Below are 13,687 nucleotides of genomic sequence, written 5' to 3'. Positions count from 1 at the left end.
CAGCCAGCTAAAAGAAGATGAATTTGGAATGAAGCAGCGATCGCACGATGCTGAACCTAGGCAGATTCCATTGTCGGCAAAATAGCAAATGGGAGAAGGGCTTCATAAAGAGGCTGCTTTGCACTTTAAAACAATGGCACTGGCTTCCGCGAGTGCACACGCAGGTTCAAAGTGAACCACATGAGAAGTTAGGCCTTGATAATTGATATGGGTCACAACATCATTGTCTCGTTCTAGTTTATAGTGGTTTATTTGCTTTTCCTTTTTTGGATTTAAGTGAAAATTAGTTCGAATGACTCCATGGGCTGAATGCCATCATCACAGGAGGATCGAGGAATAAGTAGACAAGATGATGGTAGAAGTAATGTTAGAAGAGTGTGAGAAAGAGCCAGCAGGTACAGAATGCAGACAGTCTCTAAAAGATAAAGATGACAAGGAAGTAGATTATCCCGCAAAAACCTCTAACAGGAAGCACACAAGCCAACACCCTGACTTTAGCTCGGCGGGTGTGCTTTTGGACTTCTAATCCACAGCCATGAAAGACAGCATTGCATTTTTAACTTTTATTTATTTTGTGGGCATGCCTGTGTGTGCTTGAGTGAGTGCGTAATGGGGGGGGTGGTGGATGTTATGACTGGCATGCCACCTGCTGGGCTAACGAGGACCCTACGCCATGACTTTCACCGGTGACCTTATCTTTATAAATGCCACAAGTTTTCATCTTTATACCATTGGCATGGAATTTTTGCTTCTGTTTAGTTGACTCTCTCTCTCTCTCTCTCTCTCTCTCTCTCTCTCTCTCTCTCTCTCTCTCTCTCTGTCGTGATTGTGGCTTCCATCACGTAACATTTTCTTACTCCTATCTCTTCCCATGACCTTTCTTCATGACCACTTCACCAAGCCTGCACATTGTTGTTTTTAGCTTCTATTTAGTTTATCACTCTGCGACTTGCCTGTTTCTGGCACAGAAGCATTCAACTAAGAAAGAACTCTCAAACTGAGAAAATTTTGCTGGAGTTGGAAAGTAACTACAAACAATCAAATGCTTAGATTTTCCAGAACGTGATAATTCCCTGAACGGTGTTAACAGCTTCATTTCTCAGAATTAGTGCTATTTTCGTCAGGGCTTTTCCTGAAGATTCTCGGTTGTTGAGAACTTCTGTCTCATGTCTTGTGAAAACGTAGATAGCCTAAGAACATCTCTTCCAAACACATGTAGCTTTTTTTATTGTGAGGGAAATAGAAGTTTCTCACAGCACTGAAATATTTTATACCCTCTAGATTGGGAAATATTTTTAGCTCTGAAAGTATGAAATATGGGTAGTGATCTATAGTGGTGGGTGTTCTTAGTCACGAAGAATGTGCAAATAGGAAACTATTTGCAATTTTACAGCAGGTTTGCAATGCATATGTATTGTAAAATTGAAATTAGATCCCATGGACTATGACAGTGAAAAGCAGCAGGCAATGTGTGCCAGATGTTCATAAATGTATTATTTATTTTATTTTCATTGAAAATAAATTCTTTTTTCATACAATACATCACTATCACAACTTTGCCTCCCTCCATTCCCCCCTAGCTCCCACCCCCACTTCCTCCCTCCCTCCCAGATCCACCCCCTCTCTCTTGTCTTCAGAATAGAGCAGGCCTCCAAGAGACAACAGCTAAGCAGCACAAAGCAAGATTACAATAAGACAAGGTGAAAACCCTCAAATTGAGAGCATCAAGAGAAGGTCGAAGAATCAGAGATCCACCTGCTCCCACTTTTAGGGTTCCCACAAAAGCACTAGGCTAACAGCCATAACATAGACTCAGAGTACCGAGTACAGAGGTTCCTTGCCTGGGAGCTCAGGGAGCCCCATAGAGAGGAGGAAGAAAGACAGTAGGTGTCAGAAGGGATGGAGAACACCAGGTGAAGATGGCCCACCGAATCCACTAATCAGGGCTCACACGGGCTCACGGTGACTGAAGTAGCAAGCACAGGGCCTGCATGGGTCTGCATCATTTATTTTAAAATTGGCCATCATACCTATAACAATGACAAAGAAAAAGCAAGTCCATAGGCATACTTTTGAAGCTTTTATTACTTTCCAAAGCTACAGAGATATGGAATCTACGAGGATAACTGAAGGAATGTTGGAAGAAGGATGTGGAATCTTGGGAACCAGAAGGCATTGTCCGGTATGTGTATATTGGATTTTAATATTAGTGTTTCTATCTGTTATAATAGGCATTAGACACAATTTTTTTTCACTCTTTTAATTTTTGTTGATAATTTTTGTGAATTGCTAGAATATATCCTAATAATGAAACTATCCTCATTCCTTCCTTAACTCATATTCCTGGGTAAAGACGGGCTGTTTGTGTCACTCTGAATAAAGTGTTTTAAAGTTTAGTTCTGCACCGTGGAAGCAACAGCTATAGAAGCCTGGGGGACTTTAGTCTCTATTTGCTGCTAACTGGTCTATAGCAGTGATAGCCACATAACAGACGGAGAACTAAAAACTATCAAGATAGGAGAAATGAGAGATTTTAGTCTTCCACTGTTAAGGAAGCCTTTGGTAGGATGGGTAGAACTCTCAGATAGAAAAATCACACCCAGCATTTATGCGCAATAATTTCCTCATCTACGCCGATTCTACTAGCTGTTCCAAAGTCTCAAACAAATGGAAGATGCTTTCTAATTATCATGAGTGGAACTCTTTAAGCCCAAAGCAGTAATTTATCAGTTAGTAATTTCATATTAATCAGGTTATAATAAAGTATGAGGTTAGATATGAACCACTCAGGAAATTCATTTTATGTAATAAATCAAGTCCACACCCTTGAAGAACTAATGCTTTAAATTATAGTTGCTTATGGCAGTCTTCCAGCATGCGTAACCTAGTAATAGAGCATCCATAGAGAGACTGAGAGTCAACGGATAAAAATGCAGAAATACAGATGGTAATCATGGTGACAAAAGTGTTGCAGAAAAGACAATGTTGAAGGACAGCACATCTGTCAAAAGCCAAGTGCCCATACATTTGACACAGGCAAGGGCCATTGCTATGAAGGATAAATAGCAGGGCTAATGCACATGTCAATCAACTCTATAACCACTTAGTAAATGTGTAAGTTCCAGCATTTCCTAAAACTCAAAGTGTAAGAGTTGGCATGTTCATGGCCTACGTGTGGTAAACAGGGTTTGAAATCCAACTGCCAATAGTTCTTCGTTCAGAATAAATAAATTGGTTTATAATTAGAGTAAATCACTCATAAGGAGCTAAACAAAACAATGTACAGTGAAAAATGATTGTGAGTTGGCAGGCATAAAAGTATGCAATAAAAGTTCTGAGGCACACTGAAGAATGAACAGAATTTTGTTTGAAATGTGTTGGTGAATTAACTGATGAAAATCAGTATCTGATAAAACTAGTCTAACTTGTTAACTCTTCACAACTTTTATAAGTCCAAAATTATTTGGAGAAGTAACAATAATAAAAAAATACAGAAAAATATCTAGATACAAGATCATTTTTTTTTTCAAAACAAGGTTTCTCTATAGCTTAGGAACCTGTCCAGGAAACTGGCTCTGTAGACCAGGCTGGCCTCGAACTCACAGAGATCCACCTGCCTCTGCTTCCCAAATTCTGGGATTAAAGGTGTACGCCACCACTGCCTGGCTCATTGGTTTCTTCATACACCTTAAGAACGTGCTTATTAAAAAGACAAACCACAAGAGCTACACTACCACAAAATATATATTTGAACAAAATTAATAAAATGATTTTGAATAAGCACATATGACTACATTATGATTATTGGCTAATTTTATCCTAATTGCATTTGTTTTTAGAGTGAAAAAAGATCAAAGGAAATTCTTTACATGCGTGTAAGTGTGTGCGCGCAACACACTGCAAACAATAGAGAGTGACAGTCAGACAAACATTCATTTTTGCATGATCTGATTGACTAAGCATAGTCTGACTGAGTTTAAAGGTTTCTAGAACACAAAGTACAGCATCTAGAATAGCATTACTAGATAGTAAATCACAGCATCGCCTGTCATACTGTCATTTGGCCATATTCATCAGTAGCTTTTAATCTAATTAATTCTGTTTTAAGATAATTTATGGCCAGGCGGTGCTGGCGCACGCCTTTAATCCCAGCACTCGGGAGGCAGAGGCAGGCAGATCTCTGTGAGTTTGAGGTCAGCCTGATCTAGAAGAGCTAGTTCCAGGACAGGAACCAAAAAGCTACGGAGAAACCCTGTTTCGAAAATAAAAATAATAATAATAATAAAAGATCATTTATGTACTTAAATATGAAAGTACGGTTAAATAAATGATGGGAATTTTATACAGTCAAGCACAAGGTCAAAAGCCCTTACATATGTATTGAGAAAAGTCTGGAAAGAGTCCATACAATTCCAGCTGTAGAGAAGTTTAATTTCCCCAAATTTCTATAACATCTACTACATTGCCATTCTAATAGTAGAGGGATTCACGTAGTTGGATTTTTTTTCTCAATGCAATACATCATTACAAATGCATCAGGGTAGTAAGTCAATTAATCTGCTCCCATGTATGTGTGCATGGCTTCTTTGAATTTGTATGCACTAGCTGTAAACATTGTTTTAAAGATGAAATATAAAAAATTAAAAATTTGCGTTATATTACTAGATAACTTATTTAAATGAGAGAATCTGCCCCTCTGTGATTTATTTGCTGATACTCATGTGAAATGGGTTGATTTCCTGTCTTTACATGGGTGTTTGATTTAGAGTAGGGACTGATTTAGAGTAGGCTCTGTATTAACTATTAGTTTTGTATCCTGAAAGTTTCTTAATATCCTGAGATTTAGTCTTTATATCTTTATAAATCAGTGTCAGTCTGTCTCTCTTTACGTGTGTGTATGTGTGTGTGTGTGTGTGTGTGCGCGCGCGCGCTTAGCTTATGTTCTCACCACGATTCCCATCTAAAAGTGTTTGTTTTTATGAGCTTAGCAGATTGGTGTTCTCATAGAGAACTGCTGATCAACACAGGGATACTTTGCAAAATACAATGGATGATATAACCATAAACACAAGTTAAAGGTATTTTTAAGACTGCATTCTAGGGGATGGGGAGATGGCTCATTTTGTAAAGTACTTGGCATGCTTGTAATCTCAATGCTAGAGAGGCAGAAACAGGAGACTCCTTGAGGCTTGTTGGCAAGGCAACCTAGCTTACTTTGGGAACTTCAGGTCTGTGAGAGACCCTTTGTCAAAAGAAAAATAAAGTGATGTCTGAAATTGCCTTAGATCCTAAATATACATGCACACACATTCACACGTGCAAATGTACACACATACACATGTAACCTCGGGCAAGCGGCTGGAGATTGAAAGACACAAAGACACACAGAAAGAGACAGGGACCTCTAGTCACTGGTAAGAAGCCCTTTATTCAGTAGCACCATGGAGGCTTATAGACCCAACAGTCAGGTGGGCCAACAGGTGAAAACCTTATCCTCTGATCCTCAAGGCCAAGGCAACACGTGTTCAGGAAGCAGAGCTGGTAAACAACTTTGACACAGCTTTCAGTAACTCAAATCAGAAGGCCAAGCAAAGGTCACCAGGAGGGAAGAGCAGCTGGAGGCCAGGACGCCATATGGTTCCTACAAGAAACTGTCAAAAATTTAAAAAATTAGAAAAGACAGGTGTGTACTTTCTGTTCTGTTCTCCAGTCTCTGATGACAAGGTGAAGAACAGGCCTAAAAAACCAAACAAGGTGACTTAAGGCATGAGAGCTTAGGACTGAGGTTCAAGTTTAGATTAAAGGATTGACAAGAATTGGTATCGCTGATGAATCAGAAAACTAAGAAAATGTTTCACATAAACTCAAGGTGTACAATGACTTATGTGTGACTGGTACCGCAATGCTGACTCTGTTTCCTATCAGGAGGTACCAAGTTTTGATATTCTCAGCATCTTTGGTGAAATGGGGTGGGGGACTAAGACTCTGGGATTAGAAGCCACTGAAGCTATAATATAGAGAGGAAACTGTCACAAAGCAAACAACAATGCTAACTTTAAGAATACTATGATTTTGCCTGGCGGTGGTGGCGCATGCCTTTAATCCCAGCACTCGGGAGGCAGAGGCAGGCGGATCTCTGTGAGTTCGAGACCAGCCTGGTCTACAAGAGTTAGTTCCAGGACAGGCTCCAAAACCACAGAGAAACCCTGTCTCGAAAAACCAAAAAAAAAAAAAAAAAAAGAATACTATGATTTTGCTAAACAGTACGTATATGAAGCAGTTTGCTTCATATTTTATCTCTTACTATCCCATCAGTTCTTAAAAATGGAAGTTTAATATCACAGTCAAATTATAGATAATAGATGCACAAGCACAAAGAAATGAAAAGCTATCCTATGTTCATGGGTAGAAAACTTAGTACTATAAATTTATGATACAGAGTTTGATCTGTGGATTCAATGACTCCCATATAAAACTTTAAATAGCATGGACTAGAGAGATGGCTTGGTGGGCAAAGTGTTTGCTATACAAACATGAGGACCTAAGTTGGATCCTTAGCATTTATGTGAAAAGATTGGCATTGTGGAGAGAATCTGTAACTCCAGCAGAGATAGGCAAAGATGGGCAGATCCTAGGGTCTTTGTCAGTTTAGCCAGAACGATAAGTTCAATGAGAGATCCTGTCTTAAAATATAGAATGGAGAGAGACAGAGGAGAATCCCTGATGTTACCTTCTGGCTTCCCTATGTTCCTTCAGGACCAAGGACACGCATATACTTAAAGAAAAAGAAAAAAATACGTATTATTTTTCTAAAAAAGAAAATGAATTATCCTATAATTTTTATGAAACCAAAAATAATCTTAAAAATAAGAAACAAAAAAGCCAAAATAATCCAAGGCAAACACAATAAAGCCAGATGCCATATTGTGTTGACTTCAAAATATATTACAAAGCTATTGTAATAAAACTACAAGAAATTTAAAAAATATACTGATAGGGGCTGGGAAGCTGTCTCAGTGGTTGGGACAACTTACTACTTTTGCCAAAGACCTGGGTTCGATTCCCAGCACCCACTGTCTGTAAATCCATTTATGGGAGGTAAAACACCCTCTTTTGGCCTCTGCGGGTACCCATAAGCATGTGCATGCGTGCACACACACAGTTAATAAAATAAATATTTTATTTATTTATTTATTTATTTATTTATTTATTTATTTATATTTTTAATAAAATAAATCTTAAAAAACATATTGACAAATGGGACATAATAAAATAAATCCTGAAAGTTATAGTGAAATCGACACATTTATTGTTAATTGAGTTTTGACAATGTGCCAATAACACACCATAGGGGAAAGGACCATCTTTTCAACTCATGGTGCTAGAAACTGATGCTACAAGCAGAGACATGGGCTACTACTCTTGTCACACCTGGTGAACAGATTCAACAATATCAGACTGAAGTCATAGAATTGCAATATCTGAAACTGGGTGTGTGTGGGGGAACATTGTAGGAGAACAGGAGACAGTTACACAGCACTGGGTTGTGGAATTTCTTGGATTTGACCCCAAGGCGAAAACAGATGAATATGGATGTGTTGTCCTGCACAGCAGAGAAAACATCAACAGAGTGAACAGGCAACCCACTGAGGGAGAGTATTAGTAGCATACCCATTTTTGTTGATCCAAAGTATGCAAAAACCCAGTAATTCATAAGAAGAAAGCAAATATCACCACTTAAAAGTGGGTAAAGATCCTAGATAGGGAGTTCCTGACACAAACACAAATGGCTGGCAGGTGAATGAACAGGCAACAAAGGCTGCTGGCAATAGAGAGAAAAGGAAACCAGGCACTGTGGGGCCGCTTCGGAAAACAGTATAGAGGATCCGGACAATCTAAAATAGAAATTTTATGTAATCAAGACCTTTCACTACTGGATCATATCCACAGGAGCTGGATAAGTATGTTGGAGATACACTGTAGTCTCAAGCTTACTATTGGGATAGTATTCTATCTATTCCCTCATGGCTCTTGGATTACAGCATGAGTGTAGATCAGTTGATGTTTTAGAAATGCATAAGACTTATTCACTCAAAAGTGAGGGCTCACTGACTCTGGACGGAGAGCAGGGAAACCAGCATAGGACCAAACTAGGAGCTCTGAATGTGGGTGACAGTTGTATGACGGGGGGCAGTCTTGGTGCCACTGGCAGTGGGACCAGGATTTATCCCTACTGCCTAAACTGGCTTTTTGGAACCCATTCTCTTTAGAGGGATACCTTGCTCAGCCTGGATACAGTGGGGAGGGCCTTGGTCCTGCCTCAAAGTGAAGTGCTAGACCTTGTTGACTCCCCATGTGGTGGCAGGAAGGAAAGAGAAGGTGGGGGAGCAGGAGGAGGGAAGGAAGTGGGAACGGGGATTGGTATATAACATGGAAAAAAAAAGAGATTGTTTTTAAAAATAAATAAATAAAATTTAAAAAGTGAGGGCTCTCTTAGAAACTTGAAGCTCACAGGGTCTTTAAAGTCAGTTTTCTTTGCTGTCTAGTACAGTTTTATTCTGCCGTTGGGACAGAGAACATCAACTCTGAAGCTGATATCAAGCACCACCTCAGCTTTGCATATTGTGTCGACTTACCCTTGTGAAGTGGGGAAACTAACCAAAGACACAATTTCTTTCTCTGAGTCTTTTCTGCTCTAGATACTCAAGAGTCCTTTCTCATGTCGTCCTTAATTTATAGAATTGAGAGCTTTTGGAATACACTATCTCTGATATTTACCTTTGCTAAAAATCATGCCAACGTTATTTTCCGGGTCCATCTCTACAGTCACTGATTTTAATAACACAATGGATGTTTTCCACCGTCCATTTAAATTTATCTTTTTGTAAGGATAGAAGATAATGATTTTTATTATTCATTGGCAATGTTTTCCCAGTAACATTTGCTCCAAATTTTATAATTGTGTTTAACATTGGTAATTCATTTACATTTTCTTTTCCTATTACAAGACTTTGAAAGTATTTAATTCTATCTAATTTTGTGGAGTCACAATCTTAAGCCTAGAGGGAAGCTTTGCTTATTTCAAGTGTGAGATTGCTGTGACCAAACTTCTTCATGAGGGGAATGCACCCGTTACCAATGTAAGATCATTCCTATGTTAAAACTAAAGACAGTTGTATTTACTGTGAAACTTAAGTTTATTTTAAACCTGAAATCTTAACACGTCTTATCACTAGAGACTTTGAAGTTAGTCAACACCCTAATCCTTCTGTTTGCTTAGGTATAGGATTCCTCAACATGAATAATCAGGGAGTGGCTTTGTGGCCTGTTCAGAAGCCTCCCAGGATTCCTAAACTGTGAGAAATTGCATGAAATCAACGGGGCAAGAGCCTATATATTCCCAGCAGTCTATCGTCATTCATCTATAAGAGAACCTTGCCTCCATGGTACTTTAAAGAGCAGCCAGTGGCTCTATTTTTCTTTATCTAATTGTGTGATAGCCTTTATCATTTTTTCCTGGAAGATAACTATTAGTTCACAGACTTCACGTTGGCTAAAGGCACAGTCATTAATTTAGCAGAAGGTCAGCATTTCTGCCTTCTAATCCACACAGTGGGCACAGAGTTCGTTGGAGTTGCATCTGAGATCACCACCCCAGAATGGGTAGAAAGCAGCAGCAGTACACCCTGAACGTTGAGCAAAATTCAGGGGAACAGGTGAGTCCTGCAAAAAACTCTTCATTACTCTCCTGTCTAAGATTTTTGGTTTCAACATTCAATCTCGCAGGGACTTTTTAACTCTAAGTTTGCCATGGCAGAGTGAATCTGGTCGCAATTATCATGGATTTGTTCAGTGTGCCAGACTATGTTTTTATATTCTTGATAATCTGGAAATTAGGCTTGGTAACTGTATTTTAGTCTTTATATCAAAACTTATGATGATGTGCCAGGATGGAAAATAAAAAGAAAGAAAAAAAGCAAAAACAAAAGATGATTTGAAGGGTCATCTTTATAGGAAAAATTGCAGCATTATTTTTATTTCTACACAGATTAGTCCATTGAAATTATTTATTGTTGATTGTCCCCCCAAATGTGGTCTATTTCTAATCAAAATAACAATGAAAGGAAATGTCTCATGGAGGGGGGAACTTTGCTGAAAATATATTACTCCACTAATGTGCAAATCAGCCTTTTCTTAGACCCATGAAAACAAATCTAAATGGTCTCATTCCATACTCAAACTAATGCCTTCATTTTACAAATGAGGAAATTGAAGTGTTTGTCAGTACATGTAGCTAGGTATTCAGAGTAAGAAGCTGAATTTCTTTTCTAACATATGCTTCTTTATAAAAGACAAACTACTTTTAAGTTCAACATCTATGTCCCTGACACAAGAAAATGACTTTTATCAACTAGAGTTTATATACAAAATAACAGCAAAGTTAGAATATTCTAGAAAATTGTGTTGTAAATTGAAGTTGCACAGGAGAGCAGTTTAATTTGAATTTAATTTAATCTAATCCTCCTAGCTTGTTTATCACATGGAATAATTATCAAATAGCCAAAATATGTTCTTTAAAAATTATAATTTTATCAAATATATTAATTAAACTTATATATTATTATGTATAATAATATAATATTAATTATAATTCATGTACTGATAGGCTATAACTACTGAAACTTTTTGTAAGAGGGCACTTATTGAAGTTGTCTTTTGTTCCCCAATAAGGACTTATGTTTTCTTTGTATGAACTCCCCCACATTGCTGTGCTTGGTTACTACTGTGGATAGTGAGACACACGCACCCACCACACACAAAAAAAGCAAGGACTCTTAGGTATATTTCTTTATACATTTACAATCAATGACTTATTAGGTTGTTATTTGAATAGATTATATGATTGATTACTCAAGATTCTGGTAATAAGCCATCCTTCAAATGTTGGCAACTTTGTTTTTACTTTTTCTTTATCCGTATGTACTGACTAGAACCTTCAGGAAAATATGATCCCCTTCTCCTTCCTGTAATGAGAGGGCCCTCATATTTCACTGTTAAAATATATGGGTCATTGTGCTGAAGTAAACATTTCCTGTCACATATAGAAATGATTTTTTTTTCAATTTTATTCTGCGTAGAGTCATTTTGCTTGCCTCCTTTTGTCAGGGCAGGATGCTTACACTGTTCAGTGCTACTGGGGCATCTATTGATATGATCAACGTATTTTCCTTCTTTGATCATTTGGTGTGAAATGCAAACATATATGCGTTATAGCACTGAACCATTATGATACCCATAGAATTTACTCGGTTCTCCCTTTGGGCCATGCTACACTCATATTATTCTGTTTGTTTTATGAATATTTATGTTCCCAGATCCCATCAACTTTCCTCTTTCATAAAGTTTAAGACTTGCCATCTACCTGATTATTTATTTACTTGTCTCTTTCTGTATAGTTATTAAGAAATCCGTACTGTTCGACTGAGGGAGCGCAATGTGGCTGTAGATCCCACCATGTGACTTGTGAGCTGCATTCGGTAAGGTAGGAGGGGAGGGGGTTAGATGCATCTATTGTTCCTTTCTTTGAACAACATGAAACAGGACAGTCAAGTCTTTCTCTGGCACTTTTATGAGGTTCCGGGGACATAAGGTCTCCTACACAGTGAGAGCACTAGACTGTGTCTTTAAGATTCCATAGGTCAAAACCATTTCACTTTGCCTGTTTATATATTTCAGTAAGATTCCTTGTATTTATGCCTGACACATAAAATGTACTTAATAAGTAATTTTCATTACAGATATTAATATTAAATGTGAAATATTAAACACAATGAACAAGGAGCAAAAATATACAAGGTCTCTGCAAGTTTCCACCTTCCAAAGACAATTAGCTCAGTGTCCTTATTTGTATACAGGTCACATCACTACTAATTAGAGCTCTGTACCTGATAATATTATGATGATTTCTAAGGTTAGTTATTTAATATGAAAACTTATTGATGTAATACAAAGTAATCACTGAAGGATTTTGTTTTCCTCACAAGATTGTATATGGTGTGTGTGTGTGTGTGTGTGTTTATATGTGTGTCAGGAAATTTATGGTTTCATAACAGTCTTTAGAATAATGAAGTACATTGATCTTATACTAGATGAAATATGTTACCTGTTACTATTTTATAATTGCAGAAACAATCACTCTTGTCTTTTCAGGTTAAAGAAAACTCATGTTCACTCTGGAAAATATTTGTAATGTGTCTGTTGGCTTGTCTAGTTGCCACAGCCATTACAGCTCTGGCCTTTTATTTTGGCCGCTTTGGCAACCCCACCAATACCACCATCATCATTCGCACGGATGGAGGGTCCAGTCAGGATTCCTGCACCACTGCTTCGACACCATCTCTGACTTCATCACCTGCACCTGGACCTGAGACCACTCCGTCTGCGACTACTATAACGACCCCAGACTCAACTCCCTCCCCACCTACACCTACTACAGAGATGGCTAATACTACCATAGAACATGAAGTTGAAATTGAATATGATTAGACTGTGTTGGGGTGAACTCTTGGTACTCAAGTTAGATCAATATCCTTACTGAAATAGGACATGTTTAAGATGCTGACATGACATCTCAAAGCACATGGCTTAGATAGACCCAATTCTCTTCTAATCTATGCTGCTTTCCATGTGCTGACAGTCTTGCGCTGATCATGTAATACCCGATAAAGATAGGGCTTCAGCAGTTCCCACTATTTTCTTTCTAGAAGTTCTCTCATTCTGAGACTTTTTACCACGGTGGGGGACAATGGAAAAGGACTGAGGCTAGGAAATTTGAGTAGGATCTGGCTAGATGGTCACCAGCTTCCTCTCTTGCAGAATAGAAAACTGTTGTTCTATAGAAGGGAACATCTTTCTGCATTTCTGCCATGCCTTGCCATGCTGGCCATGCAAGGACAAAGTCATCTGAGGGAATCATGTTATTGCTTATGAATTCTAGCTTACCGACTTCTCTCCTTGGGACAGTTAGGGGTGGTAAAGGAATATCATGGAGGGAACAGGGTTCTGGATCTATCTAGTGGCCCTGGATATCTAGGGAGGGCAACATCGTGTAGAGCACATGTATTGTTGGGCACTGTGAAGGGCAGAGGTGCCGTTTGTCTAATCTGGAGCACTGAGTCTTAGGAGTTTGGGTGAGACGTTCTCTGCCTGACTTTTTGTTGTCCTCCCTTCCTGATTTAAAAGTTTCAATAAACTGTAAGTCGTGCATGCCAAATCTGAGTGTTATCTCTGATTTCTTAGCAGCCTCGTCCACTGACTATGGTAAGAGACTGGAGAATCAAAATTTCTGTAGATTCTGAGTGACTCGTATAGGCTAATACAAAGAAGGTTTTATTACCTCTCTTGTACTATTAACCTTTTGGCATTATTTTTATTAATTTGGGGGAGAATTTTATAAAACGTATTTTGAACATATTCTTCCTCCCGACTCCTCCCAGAACGACCTTTTCCATCCTTCCATCCCTTTCCAACCAACTGTAAGGTTATTTCTTTTTCATTTTCGTCTTTCATCCTTGAGCTTAGCTCGTGTAGCTCTGCTAGTCTTGGTAGTGGGGCTTGCCCTGGGTCACCTCTACCTGGGTCACATCACTACAGAAAGGTGACTCTCCATCTCCCAGAGACTGTCAAA

The 13,687-nt window shown here is 38.5% G+C and overlaps 1 protein-coding gene across 1 annotated transcript; it reads left to right on the top strand.

Moving 5' to 3' along the window:
* Positions 1-9,659: 9,659 nt before the first annotated feature.
* Dynap (dynactin associated protein) lies at positions 9,660-12,546 on the top strand. The gene is made up of 3 exons (XM_005356402.2): positions 9,660-9,716; positions 11,457-11,537; positions 12,211-12,546. Exons 1-3 carry the CDS (start codon positions 9,660-9,662, stop codon positions 12,544-12,546), a joined length of 474 nt encoding a protein of 157 aa, XP_005356459.1.
* The last annotated feature ends 1,141 nt before the right edge of the window (positions 12,547-13,687 follow it).

Source organism: Microtus ochrogaster, chromosome 18 (genome assembly GCF_000317375.1).
Source record: "Microtus ochrogaster isolate Prairie Vole_2 chromosome 18, MicOch1.0, whole genome shotgun sequence".
NCBI classification, from domain to species: Eukaryota; Metazoa; Chordata; class Mammalia; order Rodentia; family Cricetidae; genus Microtus; species Microtus ochrogaster.
This window is presented reverse-complemented; position numbering and strand designations above follow the sequence as displayed.